This window comes from Rhinolophus hipposideros, assembly GCF_964194185.1.
Source record: "Rhinolophus hipposideros genome assembly, chromosome: 15".
NCBI lineage: Eukaryota > Metazoa > Chordata > Mammalia > Chiroptera > Rhinolophidae > Rhinolophus > Rhinolophus hipposideros.
In genome coordinates this window covers 15,208,068-15,231,035 of record NC_138061.1, presented here as the reverse complement: position 1 = coordinate 15,231,035, position 22,968 = coordinate 15,208,068, and the positions used below count along the sequence as shown (strand labels likewise).

At 39.6% G+C, this 22,968-nt stretch overlaps 2 protein-coding genes across 9 annotated transcripts in view; one reads left to right on the top strand and one right to left on the bottom strand.

Moving 5' to 3' along the window:
* Window positions 1-1,740: 1,740 nt before the first annotated feature.
* ZDHHC6 (zDHHC palmitoyltransferase 6) lies at window positions 1,741-17,224 on the bottom strand. 5 transcript variants are annotated; one of them, XM_081073981.1, is made up of 11 exons: window positions 16,963-17,224; window positions 15,864-16,339; window positions 14,357-14,448; window positions 13,220-13,379; window positions 11,822-11,983; window positions 10,126-10,179; window positions 6,144-6,311; window positions 5,057-5,098; window positions 4,257-4,402; window positions 4,121-4,167; window positions 1,741-2,947 (listed from the first exon to the last, which is right to left on the bottom strand). In XM_081073981.1, the coding sequence occupies exons 2-11, from the start codon at window positions 16,128-16,130 to the stop codon at window positions 2,844-2,846; spliced, it is 1,242 nt and encodes a 413-aa protein (XP_080930107.1). In that variant the 5' UTR covers window positions 16,131-16,339; window positions 16,963-17,224; the 3' UTR covers window positions 1,741-2,843. The 5 variants fall into 5 exon arrangements, with proteins under 5 accessions (XP_080930107.1, XP_080930109.1, XP_080930110.1 ...); XM_081073983.1 differs by having other exon boundaries at window positions 2,177-2,947; window positions 17,025-17,205; XM_081073984.1 differs by having other exon boundaries at window positions 2,237-2,947; window positions 17,069-17,205.
* VTI1A (vesicle transport through interaction with t-SNAREs 1A) overlaps window positions 17,023-22,968 on the top strand; it is a 332,570-nt gene continuing 326,624 nt past the window's right edge. For 3 of the 4 annotated variants that reach the window (XM_081073988.1, XM_081073986.1, XM_081073989.1), the window contains exon 1: window positions 17,410-17,723. In XM_081073988.1, coding sequence (XP_080930114.1) covers window positions 17,630-17,723 — 94 coding nt within the window. In that variant the 5' untranslated portion in view covers window positions 17,410-17,629. Of the gene's footprint in view, window positions 17,165-17,397; window positions 17,724-22,968 lie in introns of those variants that run through there. The other variant, XM_081073987.1, reaches the window with a different exon arrangement.

Sequence of the window (22,968 nt, the reverse complement as noted above, 5' to 3'; positions counted from 1 at the left end):
GTGCAGGAAGTGCAGAGTCCCAGACAAGATGAGCCCAAACAAGCCCACACCAAGACACATTATAATCAAAATGGCAAAGGCTAAAGACAAATCCTAAAAGCAGCAAGAGAAAGGCAACTAGTAACTTATAAGTGAGCTCCTGTAAGACGGTCAGCTGATGTCTCAACAGAATCTTTGAAGGTCAGACATTTAAATATTTAAAGTGATGACAAGCAAGGATCTACAACCAAAGGTCCTCCACTCAGCAAGGCTGTCATTTAAAGTCAAAGGACAGATAAAGAGCTTCCCAGATAAGAAAAAGCTAAAGGAGTTCATCACCACCAAACCAGTATTACAAGGAATGTTAGACGGACTTCTTTAAGATGGGGGGAAAAAACAAAAAATACAGGAATAAAATGGCTATAATTACGTATCTATCAACAATTACTTTCAATGTAAATAGATTAAATGCTCCAATCAAAAGACAGGAGGGCTGAATGGATAACAAAACAAGACCCTTACATATGCTGCTTACAACACTCACTTCAGATTGAAAGACAAACACAGACAGAAAGTAAAAGGATAGAAAGTTATTTCATGAAAATGGAAATGGAAAAACAAAACAAAACTGGGGTACCAATACTTATACCAGACAAAATAGACTTTAAAACAAAGGCTATAACAAGAGACAAAGAAGGACCCAGCAATCCCACTTCCTGGTATTTAGCTGAAGAACCCCAAAATATTATTTTGAGGGATGTGTCCATCCATATCTTCTTTGCAGCATTATTTACAGTGGCCAAGATGTGGAGGCGGTCTGGTGTCCATTGCTGGATGAATAGATAAAGGGGAGGTGGTACATATATATAACGGAATATTGCTCGACCGTGGAAGGGAATGGGTTCTCACCATCTGAGGTGCCATGGATGGACCTGGAGGGTATTGTACTGAGTGGAGTAGGTCAGAGAAAGACAGATACAATGTGATTTCCTTATATGTAGAATCTAAAGAACAAAATAAACAAACAAAACAGAAACATTCATAGATACAGAGAACAATTTGATGGTTGCCAGATAGGAGGGGAGGTTGAGTGGGTGAAAAATAGGAAGCCACTAAGAAACACAAATTGGTTGTTACAAAGTAGTTATGGGGATGTATAGTATACGGAACATAGTCAATAATATTATAATGACTATGTATGATGTCAGATGGGTACTAGACTTATTGGAGTGGTAGATGGGAGGGGGGTTGGGGAACAGGGTGAAAAAGGTGAAGGGATTAAGAAGTACTTACAAAATAGTCATGGGGATGTAAAGCATAGGGAATATAGTCAATAATATGGCAATTAGTTATGTATCGTGCCAGGTGAGTACAAATTGCGGGGATCACTTCTTTTATTAGGTTGGTACAAAAGTAATTGTGGTTTTTTGCAATTTTTAACCTTTTAAACTCCAGTTACTTTTGCACCAACCTACTACAAATGTCTAACCACTATGCTGCACACTTGAAATTAATATAATATTGAATGTTAACTGTAATTGAAAAATTGAAAACGGGGGAGAAGGTAAAGGGGAATAAGAGGTTCAAATTTCCGCTTATAAAATAAGTCATGGGGATGTAACGTATAGCATGGGGAATATAGTCACTAATGTTGTGATAGCATAGTATGGTATCAGATGGTTGCTGGACTTATGGTGACCGCTTCTTTAGGTATATAAATGGTGGACAAGTATGGTGTACACCTGAAACTGAAATAATGTTGTATGTTAGCTATGTTTTAATAAAAATCTTTTTAAAAAGTGAAAAATGAAGCAAATTTTCATTTTGCTTATAGACAAGTAAAATTTCAAAACTTAAAAAAAAAAATAAAGCTGATCCTAACACCTGGGTGCAACCCCAGGGATGCTGATGGAAACGGAGTACAGCCTGGGCACTGAATTTTTAAAAGGTCCCCAGGTGATTCTAGTATGCAACCAAGTTTGATAACTGCTGAAGGAAACTAGTACATTGAAAGGAGGTCTTCTTATCCCACAGCTGTGAAAAACATAACCAGCTAAGCCCAAACTCCAATTGAGCCTGATTCATGTTCCTTCTCCTTTACGACCTACCACTTGCATAAGCTTCAGGTTTTGCGAGTCAAGTGTTCACAAGCAGTCTGAAATCATTAGGTTGAAAGTCTCCTAGAATGCTATGATCTCATCTCAATATGCCCTTAACGGGGTTTACTTATTGAGGCAAATATGTACATCTGAAGACTCATGGTTAAACATGCCAATTTTTCACAAGGTAGTACAGCAGATTTTCCGTAAGGAACTAAGACATCAAAAAGAAAGATGCTTTAAGTAAGAACTATGATTTATAGAGAACATCCATTGATCTTTGACTAGACAAAATCAGCATTATTAAAAGACAGGTAACAAAATCGAAGCTTATATTGAATCTGACAAATTCGGTTGTATAGTATCTAGAATAATACATAAGAAAAATTAACTGAGAGCGAAAGAGGATAAAAGCATCACGTGCAGATACTTCTGGGAGAGGGGAAACTATATCTGCAGGTGAGGTCCGTGTTGTGTAGCACATAAAAAAAAATCCTAGGGAAAATGCAATTGACTTAGTTGGGTGAAGTGTTTCTCCTTTTGGGGAGACGAAGAGGCAGCAAAGAGGGACAGGAATTCAAAGGCATATGCTGAATGGCTTCTCCATTTCAAAATGGTCATAAAAATATTAGATCATGGCACTAGGGCACCTTTGAGAAAAAGAACACCTTAACCAGAGTAGGCTCATTGCATAATTCTTTAGTAATAATGTGTAATTTTCAAGTAATGGAGCAGACTTAAAAAGTAATTGTATTTTAATAGCAGCTATCTATTTTTCTTCTCGCCGTCTGGCACTTGATCTGTCTCAGCATCACAGGGACACTTTTCCACGCAGTTTCTAGGGAACCATCCTCTTATTCTTGAAACACCTGAGGGAGAAATTAAATTGATGTGAAACAGTCAGATATACTGCAACAGTATTACTGAGACCCATGAGTCCTATTACTTCAAGTTAATAAGCTTTTAGACTACTTTTCCCTTCCCTTTACCATCTTTTATAAGCACAATTTGACGGGGGGAAAATAAGTTTTTCTAACTGCTAGAAAAGCAGTTAGAAAAACTTAACTGCTAACAAAGTAGAAAACAGGTATTTCCCAAGCCCCTAAGTGGAGTTGGGGGAACTTCTCAACAAGGGTATTCACTTTGACGTGTGTGATCATGAAGGGTTTGTTTGGCACACTGTCACACTCCATCTGTTCCAGGGAACTATCTTCTCATAGCCTTTGTGAATTTCCTTGTCAGACTTTTTCTAACATGTAACTTTCTATATAAGGTTGCCTAAATTGTCATATGGGGTTGATTTAGGATTAATCCAGTGTTATGCAAAGAGCATGCTAGGTTAATCTTTAGTATATGTGCTGCCGAAGTGAGCACAATCTTTACTTTAAAAAGGAACAGTTCCAATGTGTGAAGGTAAGAAATGTACCACCCTGGTACGATGTTAAGAGTGGGAGAGGTGGTTTATGTGGTGTGGGTTGGGGGTGGGAAGAAGGTATTTCCCACTCAATTTTGCTGTGAACCTAAAACTGCTATAAAAAAAAAAAAAGACACAGAAAGTTTCAATCTGTTGGTTTTTATAATAACTTAATAGGCATGTTCAAAGGGGGAACGTACAGCATAGGGGCTTAGTGCACAGGCCCTGGAGCCAGACTGCTGGGGTTGGAGCCCTGGCTCTACCTGTTTTTACTGTGGCCTTGGGCGAGTTGCTCAGCCTCTGTTTCAGTTCCCTCACCAATAAAATGTAAATGATAACACCTATCTCAGAGGACTGCTGGGGACTCACTACCACGAGAGAAGCATTTATACAAGTGCCTGTCACATACTTAAGCATGAGCTCCAATGTCAGCCAATATTAAAAAGACCCAGTAAATACAAATGGAGAAATAATGCAAGGAGCTTCTTTTAGCTGTTTAACGATGTGCCTTTCCAGTTAAGTTCCCCTAATGCATGTGATATGTGATTGTTTATAAAAGTTATTTTTGTAAAATTTGTAATTATTGCTAGCAGTCTTGTCCTTTAAATATCCCTCTCCATTTTCATACCTTCTATAAAGGAATCATCAAGAATTTTGTCTCCATACAACCAGTATCTGAAAGATTTAAAAGATTAAAATTATTTTTCTAGGCTAGATGCCAATTTTGTCATTAAAGAAGAAATTCAGTACTGTCAATCACTTACCGTAACCCCCTCGTAGCTAGAATGAACTCCCCTTTCTGTAGCCTGATGCGAGGTTCTTCAGTGCAGGGGCTTGTAAAGAAGGTTTTGATTCCTTTATTCAAAGGACAGCAGGCACCACTATAATCTTCTATTACTTTATACCGAACCTGTCATCAGTGATCAGAAGAACGATTTAACATTTACCCATATCTGAGGTTTTTAAGTTTGAAATTAAATTGTTAAAGGTAAATCCAAAATGTCAGGTGACAAGTTTTTCCCTCCCCGTTTCCTTATAGGAGGCAACTGATACTTCTAATTCTCACGGCTTTTCTTACCCTTCGTTTCAAGCCCATACCTAATAAACTCTAGACCAGTGGTATCCAATAGGTCTTTCTGCAATGACAGAAATATTCTATATTTGCACTAGCCAATGCGGTAGCCCCTCGTCACATGTAGCTACTGGGCTAATATAACCACAGAACTGAATTTTTAATTTAATTTTAATTCATTTAAATTTAAATAGCCATCATATTGTACAGCATAATTGCAAAGATGGGTTTCATACTAACAAACTACATTAAGGAAAATTATTTTTCTGTTAGCAATGTCAGTTGACTAAATTCCCTCCAAACCTCCCATCTAAACTATTTAAATGAAAACAAATGTGAATTGCATTCAATTTCAACAAATGTTTTAAGAAATATTATTTAATAAAAGCCAACATTTGGCTTCTACTCAAAGGCAATTTTAAAAACTACATAGAACTGCAGAGCCTGACAAAAAACAAAAGAAGTCAATATCCTCGCAAAAGAATTACTTACACTTCTCACTCTTTTATCTGCTTTTTGTTTCAACTGTTCTATCTGTTTGGAAGATAGAAAAAGAAAAAAAGTCTATTATCTCAGTGCTGAAATACAGCCTTTCCTCATCTGCTGTAGCAGAGTAACATGACAAACCCCAATTCTCCAGCATTTCAAACTGCTGACAATTTAAAGGCCACATTTTTTTTTTTTTAAGCATGAAAAGAAGGCTCTATGACTAAACAGGGGCTGAAGTAGGGCGTTCTTCCTAGTATTGTCTAATTTCTTCATCTGTGTATATTCATAGAGATCCCCTGTGGCCTTGGACCAGGCACATGGGTTCTCTACCTCATGGAGCTTGCAGGCTGGTACTTAAGGTGAAGATGATACAGAAGTTCACTGGTTCTTGAGTCATGGTAAACAGACTGCAAAACTCACCAAAACAAGTCTTGACTAAAAGTCATTTTATGACTCACTGTTCTCCACTTAGTCAGCAACAATGTATTAAACGGCACTCTATTAGATACAATTGGGGAAATAAAGAAAACACATGGTCTCCTCCTAGAATCTTTCCAATTAAAGATATAAGCTACAAGGATTAAGAGCATGAGACCTCGTGTGCTGCCACACAGCAGTACAGGAGTAAGTGCCAAGTCCAGGTGCATCTAGAGTACAGAGCTTAAACTTTCGGGAAGAGGTGGGACGGAAACTTGGCTTCACAATTTCTGAAGAGTAGGTCAGACGAGAGAGAGAAAACAAAAGCGTGGGCAAAGTTAGGTGGGTGGAATGTACAAGTGGTTCATTGAGTAGACTAGGCTGACTGGAAAAATGGTTCCTGTTTGGAAACAGATGGAAGGTAGTTATAAAACATAGTTTATAAAACTATGTTAAAGTAGCAGGACTTTATCTCACAGGTATGGAGAGTTAAGGAAAGATTAAAATAAAAGTAGAGACAGGGTACGAGGAGTGCATTAGATTATTAATTTAGATTCATTCTGCCACATACTGAAGAAAATATTTTATTACTTATTTTACCATAAAATGTTATCTGAGTCAAGGGGAAGAAGGTGAGGCAAAAAGAAAAGACGATGTGAACAAAAATACTCACTGTTAAGCTGTACGGATGACAGCCTTCTCTTATGGGCCACTCTAGTCCATCTCCTTCAGGGACCCCGGACCACGTAAATACCTGTTTAAAGTTCTTCCACTGACTTCCCATATCATAAGGAAAAACAAAGACTTCATCTAGTTGATAATATTGTATTCGATCTTTAGCCTGTGAGTAACAAGGATGTAAGATGGCAGATGCCTTAAGTGGCTTTTAGTAATATACTATTGAGAAGAACATTTATTCCTCAAATTTGTATCATTCCTACAAATACATCTTCCTTGTTGTGATGTTGATGTACACAGAAGAGCTAAATAAATTTATGACATTGTTGGAAGAATTTGACACACGACACCAACCTCCTATGACATGAGACCATTCAAAAAATGTCTGACAGGGCTTGTTTAAGAATAAGCATTCAAAAGTGCCCATTAGAAGAGTTAGTAACTTTATTCCATATATAAAAAATCCTCAATGCTCCTGTTGTTCAGCAGACAAAAGAATCCACGTGTAAAGAGATGCTGATAAACAGATTTAAGAGGAAGCAAGGGTTTACTCAGAATGGAAGAACTGTTTTGTGGGGTGCACTAAGATGGGTGGCAGTGACACCTGTGGAGCGGCCACGAAAGGTGTAACAGGGGTGACATCATTTTAAGAAAATTATTATTTTTTAAACTAGCAGGTATGTGTGGGAGATCACCTTTTAGTTTTTTTATACTATTACACATGTATATATACTTATTTATATATGCAGTTATACATATATTTTGTGCATATATAAATGTTCAGGCTGTATAAATTATATTCTAAGCATTTAAATTGCTACGCTTTAACTTGAGATAAATTGGCTAAGAATTTCTTAAGTTTCACTGACACCTAGTGGTATGAAGATACATTACTTATTCTACAATAAATATACAAACCCAGCTGAAATTTGTTGTATAAATTTTAGTGTCTGGTAATTTTGATGAATCATCTATAAACTTAATACGATCATTTATTTGAATATTTTACTCAGCAACAAAGTAGTTTTAAAATAACTCCTAAGGTTTAGCATGGCACTTTATAAAGAGCCTTGGTCATCACCCAAAATGCTATTAATCTCATGTCAATATATTATGCTAACTAGAAATGATACTTTGAAATATATGATTATGAAAGAACAGGATTTTAAGGAAAAGCTTCATATAGTTACTTATAAAGTGCTATTGATGTTAATTCAATTCAAAGAATTATTAAGCTACCTGTAAAATGTATGAATCTACTGACTTATATAAATCCATCCCCACTCAGAAAAGGGCAATTTCTTTTCCCTTTTTTATAAACAAAAGCTTCAGAGTCTTCAAAATGGGTAAGATTCTCAGACAACAGAGATTTAGGCTATGAACCAAGAAAATGTGGCAAGGATGAGAGTAACTTACAAAAATGACTAAAGCATGGTCTCTGCCTAAGAAGCACTCACTGAGGTTGGCCGAAGGGATGAGAGTGGGGTGGGGAGGGAGTACCTATCAATACTATGTGTTACAAGGTGACACAAGTGTGCAACAGGCACTGTGGGAATAGGCGACAAAAGTATTTAACCTTGTCTAGGGAGAGTCAAGAAAGCTTCCTAAGAAGGAATGACACAAACTAATTCTTGAGGTACAAGAAATCAGGCAAAGAAATAGGGGGATATGCATTCTAGGCAGAAGGAACATGCGGAAAGATACAGAAGCATAAGATGTACAAACAATGAGTTACTTGGTATTAGTTTGTATCAAGTGGGAGATGGGGTGGTGAGGTGTGGGGAAAGTGGTTGAGAAGTGCATAAGGGAAGACATGAAAGGTTTTATCATGCACAAGCTAAGGATCTTGGACTTAAACCTACATATCAGTGGTTCTCAAAGCAAGTTTTGCACACCTCTTTGGGTCCCTGAGACCTTTTTGGGGTTCAACAAAGTCATTATAATACGTCTGAGGTCATCATAGTGTTGACATTGGCAGTGCTGGGTAAAAGTGCTGACACCTTAAGCAGGAATCAAAAGAGTGGCACCCTCCCCCTCTCCTACAAAGAAAAGGTTTACTCAAGAATGTCACTGATGAAGCAATACAAATTATTATTTTTATTACATTTCAACCCTCAAGTAGATGTCTTGTTAATATTCTGTGTGACAAAATGGGAAGTACACATAAAGCATGCCGAAGTGGTTATCTCGAGAAAAACACCTGTTTGAGTTGTGAGCTAACAAAAGCTGTGTAGCCAGCCAGCTTTCATCATGTAATGCTGTTTCTTTCTGAAAGAATGAGTAATGTACCAGGCAAACTAAAGTTATCCAAATTTCAGTACGGTGGACATTTTCTCAGAAATGACCCAAGTCAGGCTGTTACTTCAATGTAAACAACTGAGCATTTATTACCAGTAAAAAAATTAAGGTTCGCAAGTGAAAATCAGAATTTTGGAAAATTTTTATCCACCACTATGAGCTTGACGCTTCCCAATATTTAAAGATTTTTCCCCCCATAAATTTGGTAGTAATATGAATGATGCAAGACCATTTGGAAAATCTGCCTAACCTTGTAAATCAGTATTTTCCGAATGACTAATGCCTGATATCCTAAAATCATGAACGGGTAAAAGATCCATTCAAAGAGCAGAACAGACTGATGGGTTTAAATGTAAAAGAGAACAAGAAGTTTACTGATATAGTTTCAGATGTCACATGCAACTAACTTTTTAAGAACTGTCACTTGTTGAGTTTTAATGTCGTATCAAAGAATATACACTATTGTCTAAAAGGTCTATTAAAATACTCCGCCCTTTTCTACCTACTTATTTGTGTGAGGGTGGATTTTCTTCATATATTTCAATTAAAGTAATATATCTCAACAGATTGAATGTAGGAGATGTGAGAATCCAACTGTCTTCTGTTAAATCAGATATTAAAGAGATTTGTAAAAATATAAAACAATGCCACTCTTCTCCCTATTTTTTTATTTTGGAAAATATTTTTCAAAACTATGCTAATTTTATTAACATATAATGGGCTTATCATTTTAAAATGAAATTAATAAATCTTCAAAAATTTTCTCAAAAAATACAGCAAATAACAATAGATGTGACATTCATTAACAAAATCTCTTTAGTGTCCTTCACCATTTTTAAGAATGTAAAAGGGTCCTGAGACCAAAAAGTTTGAGAACTGCAGCTGTAGATTACATTGTGCAAACTGACTTTCAGGGGACTAAATATGTCCTAGGGGTATGTTTTTTGGACCCACAAAGGTTTTTTGTTTGCTTTTAATTCGAATTGCTTGCTAGCATTTTATAATGGAAAGATGTCATAGAAACCCAGATCTCTTACTTTTCTTGAAAAAACAAAAATTAGATGATCTCACAACACTGGCTGAGTATTCCCCTGGGGCAACAATCAGCTCTGGTACACAGGTGGCCCCACTCAGCTAGGCTGCCTGCTGGGCCTGTGCCGCCCTCTGGGTTTACACCCCTGCTACAATGATGAGCAGCGGTGAGGCTCTGAGAGAGATAAGCAAGAAGCAGGGTAGTCAGATTTACTTTCTACACTAGAATCACAGCTGACAGGGTAAAGAATGCATTGGAGGCTGTGAGGTCTGTGGCAAACCGCATGTTACGGTATAAGCCCTTGCTGATGTCTGAAGCACTAAGAAAAACCTGATGGCACCTTGGTAGGACAGAAGTTACTTTCCAAATGGGCTATGTTCTCCTCTAGTCTGAAAGAGAACGGCCAAATTGTTTAATGTGGCCTCTTCAGCAGCTCAGGGTGTATGAGAAGCATATTTACTGTGAGAGTTATATTAAACTAGGAATGAACCAAAATGTCTCCTATATTAACCTTTTATGTGGCATGCAAATGACTTAAGGAAGCCATATGGTAGTGAAGTTTCCACTTCCGGGCTTTCAAGCGTTAATAGGACCTATTAGTTAGTCAGTACTTCCTTGCTATTGAGGAAACAAGTAGTAAATTTACCTTTTCTTCAATCCATGATTCAATAGAAGTTTTGTTTCTGAGAATTATTTTCATCTGAAAATGAAATGATAGTAAAATTTTATAATAGTTCAGGTTTCAGATTATTATCTTCAGATAATCATGTCAGAAGATGAGTTCAGATTACCACCTTCATACTAACGCTATGAGACTGTTTATTGCTTCATTCCATAGGTGACGGTACCAGGTGAATAAAGGTTACTTACCACAGTGTGTGATGCATCTAACGCTAAAATCCTAGTTCTTAACCACTGACTGTACTACACCGCCTCTAAGTAAAATAGTGACATTAATCCATAAGCAAGTCCAAGTCTACTATTTTAATAAAAATTCGCATTCTAAGTATTATCTGCTAAGGCTTTCAGAGTATTAACTGATATCTCTATTCAATCAGTATCAGTACTTAGTGTGTATTTTGCTATTCAAATCTCTTATCACTATTTTCAATTAACCTTAAACGTATAATTAATCTATTTATTACAAGTAACATGACTCACTTCTATCAGCATATATTCCACTTGCCTTAAAAACTGAATATATTTAGTCTGAATCCTATTATTCAATTTTTTCTACATATAACTAATTCCACTTATGTATGTATTATACACCACAGGATTTTAGTTTATTGCTAATATTATTCTTAATTACAGGCATTGGGAAAAATATGATCCCAGGCTAGAAAACATGAAGTATAACCAAAACTAGCTTATTTTATACTGAGAGTTCAGAAAGGGTTGGGCGATGCCTCAAGGCCCTCTGCCCAGCATCTCTACTTCTGTAACAGTTCTGAATTTCCTTAAGCCTGGCTGTGTCTTCACACAGACAGCACAGCACTGTGAAAACCACCCTGGACTACGAGTCCTCATCATATACTAAGGGTCTAGCACAATGCCTGGCCTACAGTGGGCCTTCAATTAATGAAGAAACTAATTATGTGAACGAAATCGGTCAAAAGAACTGTTTTGTGATCCCTTCAGGGCTGCATCCTCCTTCTCTGTGTTTTTGCAGCACCTGTACATGACTCTATGATAGACATAGAACTCTGTATTTATTCACTGTTTACTACTAATTGTGAGTTCCCCAAGGGCAGGACCCTTGTCATTTTCATTACTGTAGTTGAGCAGAGTAATTCATCACACAGTAGGCATTAACTAACCCCTGTATCACAGGGTTGTTAGAGATTAAATGAGCTAACAACATGTGAAGTGCCTAAAACAGTGTCTGCACATGGTTAAGTGCTCCATAAATGTTATATTATGATAACGATTCAATATATACTATCATAAAATAATAATTATGTTTACCGAGTACACAAATGGGTGATCTTGAGTAAGTCACTTAAGCTTTCCGTGACTTAATTACTCATCCATAGGAAGGGAAAATAATACCTCTTTTGGGATTGATTTGCAGATCATGAGAGTCTAAACGTAAGAGCTTTCTCAATAATAAAGTGCTACATACCATTTTTTAAAATTAGGTCAATTAACCTAGAAATTCTGGCAAAGTAACTCCAAAATTCTGACTAGTCCAGAGAAGATTAAGTTAGTTACCTAGATGGAACAAGTAACACTAATTTCCATTTCATAGTGCGTACTTACATGCAGCCTTTATCTCTTTCTCATTACAAATAGCCCGAATAACTTGACAACTTTGAGCTAGAAGTAACCAAGGAACTTACCTGGGTAAAAAACAACATCCCAACGGCTATGGTTGTTCCCAAAGCTAGTCCCAAGGCAAACAAGGTGGCAGCAAACGCAGCTAGTCCAAATGGAAGAACTGGAAGAGGGTCTCTCCGGGCTGCACTCATATCAATCTTGACAGTGTTCCACCCAAAGGAGAGCTACAAACAACAACACATACTCGAAACACTGGGTGTCATAGTGGTCCAGACTCTACTGTAACATTTAAAACACCTTGATTAAAACAATCAACAAATGATCATGTGACACTATGGCCCAAGCAAACATAGCTCCTTCCAAGGAATTCTGTAGCTTGAACCTACTGATGGATACGCATGGTATCATTCTTAGTTATTCTCAAATGTTACTTTTTTTTTAATTGTTTCTTCAGAAACTGTTAGGCATACTCCAAACATTAACATGCATTTACAACACTAATCTAAATGAACCAATTCAGACACCCATCTACGTTGTAACTTTGTCTCCCATCTTCTCCTTGCTTTTCTATATTTATTTACAATAATCTTCCATTGCAACAAATATAGCCTATTTAATTGTTCCTTCGTGTTCCACAACCAGAGGTGAAAAACTGGCAAAATGCAGGCCCAATATGGCCTGCAGATGTGTACTGCAGGGCCTGGAAAATGTTTTAAAATATTCAGAATTAGGTGCCAACACTTAAAAATCAAGAGATTTCATATTTTAAAAATCCAGATTTTCAGATTTTTTTGCTTGAAAAGTTGGAAGATCTAGCATCAGTGGACTGGATTCCCAAACATCTAAAATTGGCGGAAGTTGAATATAGGCTGTCCTTTCTCTGAAGGGCATGTGTTCTACAGTGTGCCCCAGTGCCACTGGGCCCGTGTCCCTCATTTAACCTTCCAGGCCTTTTTAGGGACTTGAGTTGTGACTCCTGAATTTTATCTCATGACTACGTACTCATGAATCGACTCATCTGTTGCAGGATATTTTAGGACGTGCAACTGTTCTATGAGCCAGGGCACTGGAATTAGAAATGAACAAAAGAACTACAGCTTGTCACCTGAATTGGGTGAAAACAGAAAGCCCTTGTGTTGTCTTTTTCTTCTTGTTCTTTCCCCCCCTTCTAATTATTCTTACCACAGCTACCAAGTTTGAAATCTAGTAAATTAAACATACAGTACTAAAATATTTATCAACTTCAACTAGAGCTAGGAAGGTGAGTTTCTAGAACAAAGTAATCTTTCCTCATCTTAAAATTAAGTTTTAATTTTTTTTAAAGATTCCATATAGAGGTAGAGCAAAGTTTGTTTCCCCACCTAAATCATAGAAAGCATACTTCCAAAAGGGACTTCTTAAATAATCTTGATAACTACTATTTAATCTGGCATGAATGATTTTAAAACATTTTCACTTACCCTGTTATAAAGCTGTGTATACATAGTCATAACAAAAATGAAGGCAGCGTGAATACAACCCAGGGGTGCTAAGAGGAGAAAGAGTGTGAACGAAGCATGATTTTGGTAACCACAACAGTTGTTGATCCAAGGACAGTGATGGTCCATCTTCATCACACACCTAACAAGAAAAATTTACATAAATCATGAGGCAGAAAATCCTGTCTACTTTGAATAACTTTGGTCTTCAAAAGATCAAGCAAATAGGAACCCAACACGTCCATGAGTCACAGAGGAATTATACTTCATGGAACAAAAAGAAAAATCTTTATGAGTTTTTAAACAACTCTGAACAGTGACTTCTTTTAAATTCTAAACAGCACAAGAAAGGGCAGTCTTCATAACAGCTTCTGAGGAAAAGATATCTGCTACTTGTAAATCTGTTTCAAGAAGTCAGGAAGCCCACAGAGAGGCTCATTATAAAGAAATGAGCACGGTTCCTGGTTTTCCTGTGGCTCTGAAACGCAGTGACTGAAGTGAAATACATTAGAGATGCAACAAAATCATTTATAAATTTCCGCTGGGGTTGATGGGACCTAGCAGATGCTTATAACTTCCTTCCTTCTTGTCCTCACCCTTCAGATGTAGAATCTCTGAGCTAAGCAAGCAACTATGGAATATAAGATGTAGCGTAATAAACGAAGTCTCACTGAGCTTCCTTCCCTTGTTGTTGCAAGCAGAACATTTCCTGGCCTCAAGCCAACTTTCTACGCCGCCACAGTTCTCCTGAACCTCAACATTCTCACCAGAAATTTCTTATTAATCAATGGATATAGCTGTTCATACATTTGAAAAGGTTCTAGCTTATTTCCCACTTGTTTACAATTTCTTTTCATTAAGGTTTTTATATTAAACACTTATGATAATAGGCACTTGGATTCGTTTACTAGATTTGTATAAAGTGCAAATGTTACTCAACTAAATAATGGGAAACGCAGCTCTCCTAAAATGGAGGTTATGGACACTTACGTATTTTGACAATATTTTCTATAAAGTAGTCACGATGCAGAGAATAAAACTAGGATTGATGTGGCAGAAAGAACAATAAAAGGCTACTCGACAAGTGGATCAGTTCCCGACGAATGGGACAGACAGTACCTGTTACACTTTCGGCAGTGATGTGACCGTGGCGCCTTGTAGGCTTGGCAGACTTTACAGTACTGGAGGTACATGCTATCCTGAGAATTCTCCTTGGCGGCAAAATATAAAGAAAAATACATCAGAAAACTGACCCTAAGTAATAACAAGCCTTATGCATAAACGCTTTCCTATGGTTTGACTTCTTTCTATGGGGATGGGGGATGGATGGAATCTTAACTTGCATTTCCAGCCCTTTGATTGGAGCTCAAGTATTTTTTAAAGAACAGATTTCTGATTACAGCGGTGTCACTCTCCCAATTACCGAGAAATCATTTTTAATTTCTCTCTTCCATGCTCTACCCAAATCCATTGTCACTGAGTATGGTTGGTTCTACTTATCCAAATTCTTAGTAGAAAGGGAGTTTAGAAAAAGGTAGCTGACAACTTGGTAGGTATTTTAGAGTGGGGACTCAATTATCAGAGTTAATACTCTTAACAACATTCCTATAACACAACTCTATGTCAGAGCTCTGCTTGAAAACCTCTAATAACTCCCTATGGTCTCACAGTTTCTCATTTGTTTGAGATCTTCCATAATCTGCTTTTGTTTCAGGCTTATCTGCACTACACAGTCTGTCCCTTGTTTCTGAAGACACTCTCCCACCACTCTCAACCTGAAATGCCTTCTTCCCCATCTTCTGGGTGAATTTCCACTTCTCACTTAGATCCCCAGCTGAAAATTATCAATTACATCTAACTTCAACAGCACTCTCCACATCTACTCTATAGTTTAGTCATTTGCACAAGTGCCTTGGTTTCTCTCCTTAGTTACAAGGTTTTCAGAATATGAATTGTGTCTTATCCATTTCTGTACCCACTTCATATAGTACAGTAGTGTTTCTCCAATTTTAACATACCCAAGAACCATTTGGGGATTTTGTGAAATGCAGATTCTGATTCAGTAGGTCAGGAGCCCAAGATTCCGCATTTCTAACAAACTACCAGCTGATGTCCCCCAACAAGAAATACAGAAATTCCTCAGCGTAAACTTTTTAACAAATTTTAAGATGCTATAAATTGATTCATAGGGTTGTACTTCCCAATTTTCACTGAAATGATTTAACAACTTTAATAGCAGTTTCAAAGGGTTTTTCTCAGTTCTGAGCATGTTCCTGTATCACATGTAAAAGGATCCTAGAACCAAACTGCATTGTGAAATTGTAAGTGAGGTGTATGACAGGCAGTGTTTCCTAAACTAATGACTGTGGACTCACCCCCCCTCCTTTTTTTTTTTTTTAAACGCAAGACAAGTAGTCAATTAAATCGCTTTGGGAAATACTAATTTAGATCAATATTTTCAAACAGGGATGAAATAAATTATTTGAGCTTTAAATGATCAGTGATTAGCATAATATGCTCAGCCTCTAGGCAAAAAGCAGATTGATATCATTAGGTAGAAAACACAGCAAAGACTGAATGTGTGATTATCATTAGCGTTCATCATCTAAAGGGACCTTTTTCTTACCGGTTTCCACCCGAGAGGGACAAAGCCAGGACCGACGAACATGGCGTTAAAGTAATTATACAGAATCATGACAGTCCAGTTGATCAACATGATGAAATTCACACTTCCTCCCGTCGTATGCAGGGGCCAATACCACAGCACGGAGTCGATCATGGCCATCGTAGAACACATTGCTATGACACCAAGGGCTATAATGGGGCCCCAGTGGCACAGTCTCTTGACTTCTTGCAGATTTTCAAACTTGACCACGGAGCAGAACGTACCCATCTCGCTGAGGACGAACGCCTTCCTACCTTTAAAGCGTTACAGACTTCTCCTGTGTGCGCACACATTTCCGTGTGCCCCACGTCCAGGCGTGTTCCTGAAAGGGCGTGCCTTCGAGCTGTGCGGCGTCGGTGCAGATCACGCCATTTTTCACTGCTCCACACCCGGGGCGCTTGACTGGGAGAAGCCGGCGTCTCGGTTGGCCACCCAACCTGAAGGAAACGAAAGGACAACGTTCAGCAAAAAAACTGCATCACCCACGGCGTTTAACTCCAATAACCCCCGACACAAAAGCGTCTCCCAAAGGCACCACCATGCGATGAGTATCTTGCCAAGTGTCAAAAAGAACTGTTATTATTATTATTATTATTTTTATCTTATCCAAAACAAGGTTCAAGTGTAAAGGGCCTGTGCGCTGAACACACGCTTCTCGGGGGGCCGACGGCTCCTCCAACGTTGGGGGAACGGTTTCAGGAGCCAGGGCGTTGCAGAGCCGGGCAGCAGGGCCTCGGGGCTGCTCTAACCCGGTCTCCTCCCTTCGGAGCAAAGCGAGCGGCGCGGGGGGCGCTCCGCGCGGAGACCAAGGCCCCGGGGCACCGCGGAAGCCCGCCCCGGACGGGAGGTGCGGGTACCGGGGACTTCCGCGCAGCCGAGGCCGCCGCCTGCTGCCTCAGCGTCCCGCCCGCGTCACGGAGCGGCGCTTCCAAAGCCTCACTCAAAGGAGGGACGTCCCCTGGGAAGCGCGGTCGGTCCCAAAGAACTGGAGATTCCGGCCCCACTTGGGTGCAGTGAAGCCCACCAGATTCACGGCTACCTCCCCGGCCTCGACTCCCACCTCAGTCCGGTCCTTGGCGCCCGCTCCCCGGCCATCGCATTTCCGGGGCGGCCTGGGCTCACCCGGAACAGGTTTTCTCCTTGTCGGGTGACTCCATCATGGGTACCTCAGTCCAGAGCGAGCAGGGAGCAAATCCTGGTGTCTAGAGGCTGGAGTGCGACAGCCGCAACGCCCCGCGGGTCTCCCCGCCAGCGCTCGCGCCGTTCGTGGCTCTCCCGGGCGGGCCCTGTGCGCAGGCCCCGTGATAGTCACTTCCGGGAGGGCAGCTGCATTAAAGTTCCCTTGCAAAGCGAGCTCCTGTACCCGTGGCTCGGGGGGAGGGAACCGCTGTCCAGCACGTAGAGGGGAGGGGAAGAAGCTTTCAGTGATTCCCCGAGAACCCGAATAGTTTTGGAGCCATTTGGGGGCACTAATTGAAGTGGTTTTCCCTCGCAGATGTCTTAATGTGGAAGTCTGAGCGGAAATAAAAAGCGCACCCGGCCCAATTTCCAGAGGACCGAGATTGCGTCGGACAACCAGGAAGCCGCCGGGCTGGGAGCTGTCCCCGGCTCTCCGTTCTGCGCTGGAGGGCAGCTCCCAGGCTCGCTCGCTACACGCTGTTCCCCTGCCCCGCGTGACCCCCGCCCCGACCGAGGCTGCAGCCCGGGCCGATCCCTCCGGAGCCGCCATGTCGTCCGATTTCGAGGGCTACGAGCAGGACTTCGCCGTGCTCACTGCCGAGATCACAAACAAGATTGCAAGGGTCCCCCGACTCCCTCCTGGTGAGAGCCCGAGGCTGGCCGGGAGGGGGTGGCCCGCGGAGCCGGGAGGCGTGGGCGAGGGAACGCCGTCGGAACACATGTGTCTGCGGCGTGAGGCGGCGTGAGCTGGTGCTGGTGCTGGGCCCCTCCCGGAGGAACGGGGCTCCAATGAGTTGAGGGGAAAGGGACAGTCCCACCTGGGTTGTGGGTGCAGTGAACAGAGCCCTTCGGGGCTGCCGTCCGGACTCCGCCACCTTGTTACTGGTACAGTACTGGGCATGTTTCTCTGAGTCTTCGGTGTTTGTTGGTGTAGGTTGGATTTATTTTGTGTGTCTGTCTGTTTGTAAAATATAAAGAGGTGGGAGTATTCAGAAAGGATGAATGAACGGACCTAGATTACGAGTCTGACGTGTTGTGAGTAATGACGTGGTCATCACACGCAGCAAAACAGGGTAAAGAGCCACGGTGCCCGGACTCCTGTCTCAGCCCTGCCACGTCGAAGGTGTGGCGTTTAGGCAAGTGTCTTAACCTCGCTCCGCTGTCCTTCTTGGTGAACGGGGCAGAATTTGCGGATCTCGCAGGTGCTGTTGTGAAGATGAAGTTATTCAGCATCTGTAACGCCTTTCCTTGGTGTGACCTGCTATTATCATCAGTATTTTTTACCCCCAAGCCCATTTATTATTTCTCATTCTTCTTGGGGGTGGGTGGGTGGGTGGAGGAGGTCGAGAACCCAATTTTGTGTAAAGGCTAATGGTACAGGCTAATTTTTCTCACGTTTAAACTTCCACAACTTCCATCCAGAAGTGTTTTTGTGTGTGTGTGTGTTTTAGCACATCTTTTTGCAATGCGACACTGTCAGCTTTCAACTACGTGGAGGTGGGAGTTATGTTTGATTTCATTGGCATTTATGTAGAAGGGACTCATTGCATGTTTGAGTAAGGGAACACGTACACGTGATACTTTGTGATTTTTGTTTGTAAGACATTGTTTCAGAATTTATCTTTCTCTAAAGGCAGATTTAATTTAAGTAGTTAGTTGCAGAGGGGATTGTTACTTTTTGGCTTTTTTTTTTTTGGTGAGGGAAATGAAACCATGGTTGGAATGCTAGGCTTGGCCGTAGCTTAACCCAAGGGAAAAGAGTAGACGTGTTCACTGATCTGTGAACTGGTGAGCACTTCACTGTGCCACCTTGTCAGTCAATCCTTGGTGCCAGCAGTAATGTCTCCTGGACCTCAGTTGTTATCCCTCTTTCCCTTTCCCTACCGCCCCACAAACTTACGTGCTTAAAATAATTTTCTTCCTTTATTTCTTTGTTTTTCTTCACCCCACCTATTTTCTATTAATAGGGATATTTGCTTGAAGCCAGGATCTCTGAATTTACATCCCACTCATCTCCTGAAGTCCCAGTTAGTTCTGAAGGAGGTGGATGATGTCTTAAAGAGGTTTATGAGCCCAAGTGAGGGACCAAGAGGAGAGAACGAAGGTAGCATAAACCACCGAGCTCTGCTGCTTCCGAGATTTTTGGGGAGAGAGTGGCCGATGGCCTCACCACTTCCTGATACATCACCTCGCCTCTTCTCTTCAGCTCTGCTTTTCTCCACTGCCCAGCCTCAGAATATCAGGATTTGTGGTTTCAGTTGGATTGTTGCTTATTTTTCATTGTAATAGTGTTAGTAGTAGAAACATTTTTTGTTTGGGTTAATTGCTTTTTTACCAGAAGTTGTTTTATAAAGTAACAAAGTCATCCCTGAGTGTAAAGTTGTAAAAACTGTTTCCAAGAAAACAGATTTTGTTACAATTTATTTTTTTCTTGTCTTTGAATTTTAACGTAACCATTCTTACCACACAGAAGGAAACAAATTAAATATGTTAAAAATAAAGCCTTGACTCTTCTTAGCTATAGTATAATGTGGCTACCTTGTTTCCCTGAATATAAGACCTAACTGGAAAATAGGTCCTAGCATGATTTTTTTCAGGATGACATTCCCTGAACGTAAGCCCTAATGCGTCTTTTGGAGCAAAAATTAATGTAAGACCTGGTCTTATTTTCGGGGAAACACGGTATTAGGAGTGAAAGGAGACTTTGACTTGAATAATTGGATACTAGTAATTCTTAAAAATACAGTACTTTCCTCCCAATAATTACTTGTGCTTGCTCACTTTATAATCTGCTTCTAATTGATAAATAGAAAAAGATGAGAAATATACTACATAGTTACGAATTTCAGATATATGTCTGTGGACTAACAGAAATTAATATGAACAATCATGGCAAAAAAGTATTATTAAAAATTATAATCTCTTTTTCTGGCCATCTCTAGTGGTCGACTTAGAAGAGATGAACTATAATTTACTTTAGTTAAGAAGGTTGAAAATTGGAGCAAACTTTTCAATCAAAGCAGTTTATTTTCTAACATAGTAACTTCTATAAATTGAGGGAGTAAGATTATTAATATATAAGTAGAGAGTGGAATTTATTGCACTCTCTGCTATGTATGTATAGTGTATTAAAGTGTTGCTTTCAAAGAGAATAGAAAAGATTGAATGTTTTTAAACTTCATTTTAAAAAAGAAATTTGATTGCTGTGATATGTTTTAAACAATAAAAAGACTTTGCTCTTAGACTACAGTGTTTGAATCTTAACTAATTTTTGAAATTGGACTAATGAGATGGATTAGTCCCTTTATGGCAATACCCTTGTGGCACTGTATTTGAAATTTGATTTTAATGATTAGTGTTCTGTGGTAAAGTCAGGAAAATGGATGAGTGGAAACTATAATACTAATTGTGAAGTTGTTTTTCCTCTGGTGATGAATTCTAAGTTAGGAGGATACTTTACAGGTGTAAAAGTTCCATTACATCAGGCAGGTTTCCTGAGGGATCTTAAACAAAATGTTCTCTTGCAATTCGTTGTTTATTTCATCATTCACAGAGCCATAAGTGGTCTGCTGTTAATCCTATCACTTTGTGGCTATAGTCAGAAATACCAAGAAATGCATTATGGCAAATTGGTTAAGAATCACACATGGCATCAGATCTGCTCTTACTACTCTGAGCTCTGCTACTTACTAGATGTGCAATCTTGGGCAAATTGCTTGGCATCTCTAAGCCTGCTTCTTTCGTCTGTAAAACTGTGTGTGGTGGTGGGAGTGGTAATAGTTTCAACCCTACAATGTTGTAAAAATCAAATGAAATAAAACATATAACATACTAGCACATTTTGTTACCCCAGAGAAGGTACATGATAACTTAGGCATTAGAGGTGGATATTATGGCTGCTGCTGATGACAAAAGCTGATAGGGTTGGTCAGGACCCAGCTCCTCAGACTTTGCTATATTAATTGAACTCTTAAAGGAACCTTGGACCTCACTTGTTATTTTCTTCCTGTGCCTAGACTAGAGTTAGGTGAATCTCTTGAACATCTGCATTTGAAGGGAGATGAATGATCAGGGACTTTGGGATATGAAATTGGAATTGGGATTTGAAATCAGGATATCACAGAGGGAGTCAGGGAGAAAAGTGGAAGTAGTGGAACAAGATGAATATCCTTTCCGGAAGGAAATGCTTGAGTTTAGCAGATTAGTTATGCTAGGTCGTGGAGACTTGGAGACCAGACATTGCTATGTATGGAAAAAGCCATAAATGTACCATAATTCTCTCTTGCCTTTATTCTTTCTGAGAGAATTCAGAAAAACCTGCTTTTATTTCTGAATACTTTGGTTTGCTTCAAATATTTGGGGCTCTGGAACTGTAATGTCCCCACGTACCTATTGAGCACCTGAAAAGTGGCTATTGCCACATAGTGAAATGAGAATATTTTGGATATATTGGGTTAAAGATTATTAACACTAAACAAGATATAAAAACTAATTTCACTTGTTTCTTTTTACTTTTTAAAATGTGGCTACTAGAAAATTTAAAATTACACAGTGGCTTGCATGCATTACATTTCTATTTTTCTAGAGAGTTAGAATTGACGGAGTGGATCCAGTCCCAATTCAGGCACTCAGGTGCAGTGAGTTAAGTCGATGGGGTAGGATTTGAGTTAGGTACACACGCACTCACGCACACGCACGCGCACACACACACACACACACTTTAATCCCAGGGGGACCTCTCTCCCTTCAACAGCTCAGTTATCCTAAGTAATGGCTTCAGTGATTTTTTTAGAAATGAGCTTTTGGTTTTAGAATAGGTTTAGATTTACAGAAAAATCACAAAGATAATCCAGAGAATCCCTCTGTACCCCATACCCTGTTCCTTCTTTTGTTAACATCTCGTTAATGTAATATATCTGTTGTAGCCAGTGAACCTATATTAATACGTTACTGGTAACTGAAGTCCTTACTTAATTCAGGTTCCCTTAGTTTTTTGCCTAATGTCCTTTGGCTATTCTAGGATCCAATCCAGGTAACTACAAAACATTGAGTAGGCATGGCTCCTTCCGCTCCTCTTAGCAGTGACAGTTTCTTAGGCTTTTCCTTATTTTTAATGACTTTAACGTTTAGAAGAATACTGATCAGATATTTTAGAGACTGTACCTCAACTGGGATTTGCCTGATGTTTTTCTCGTGGTCAGAATGGGGTTATTGGTTTGGGGGAGGAAGACCACAGAGGTAAAGCACCATTTTTACCAGATCATAGCAAGACTACATATTGTAACAAAACATTCCACTACTGGTGATAACTTTGATCTTCTGGCTGTGGTAGCGTTTGTCAGGTGTCTCTACTGTAAAGCTACTCTTATCTCCCCTTTTCTAGACCGTTTGGAAGGAAATCACATGCATAGCCCACACTTAAGGAGCAGGGGTAGGGCTCCAGCTCCTTGAAGACTTAGTATCTACATAAATTATTTGGAATTCTTCTATACAGGAGTGGTTTGTCTCTTCTCTGTTTACTTACTTATTCAGTCATTTATATCCATAGACTCATGATATGTGTTTTGTCCTTTGTGTTATATTCTAATACTACTTTATTTTATTGCTCAGATTCTTCCAGTTGTGACCATTGGAAGCCCTTTCAGTTGACTTCTGTATCCTTTTGATATACCCCCATCATTGGGGTTTGGTTTTTTTGTTTTTTGTTTTTTAGTACTTTCTTACCTACTAGCATTAGAAGATATTCCAGGATCATCTTGTATTGTTCCTATGCCAGTCCTAGAATCAGCCATTTTTCCAAGGAGTGCTGTTTCCTTTATTGAAAAATGGTGTTAGAAACCAACATGTAGGCACTAAGTGTGTTTGTTGGTATTATTGTTTCCATGCC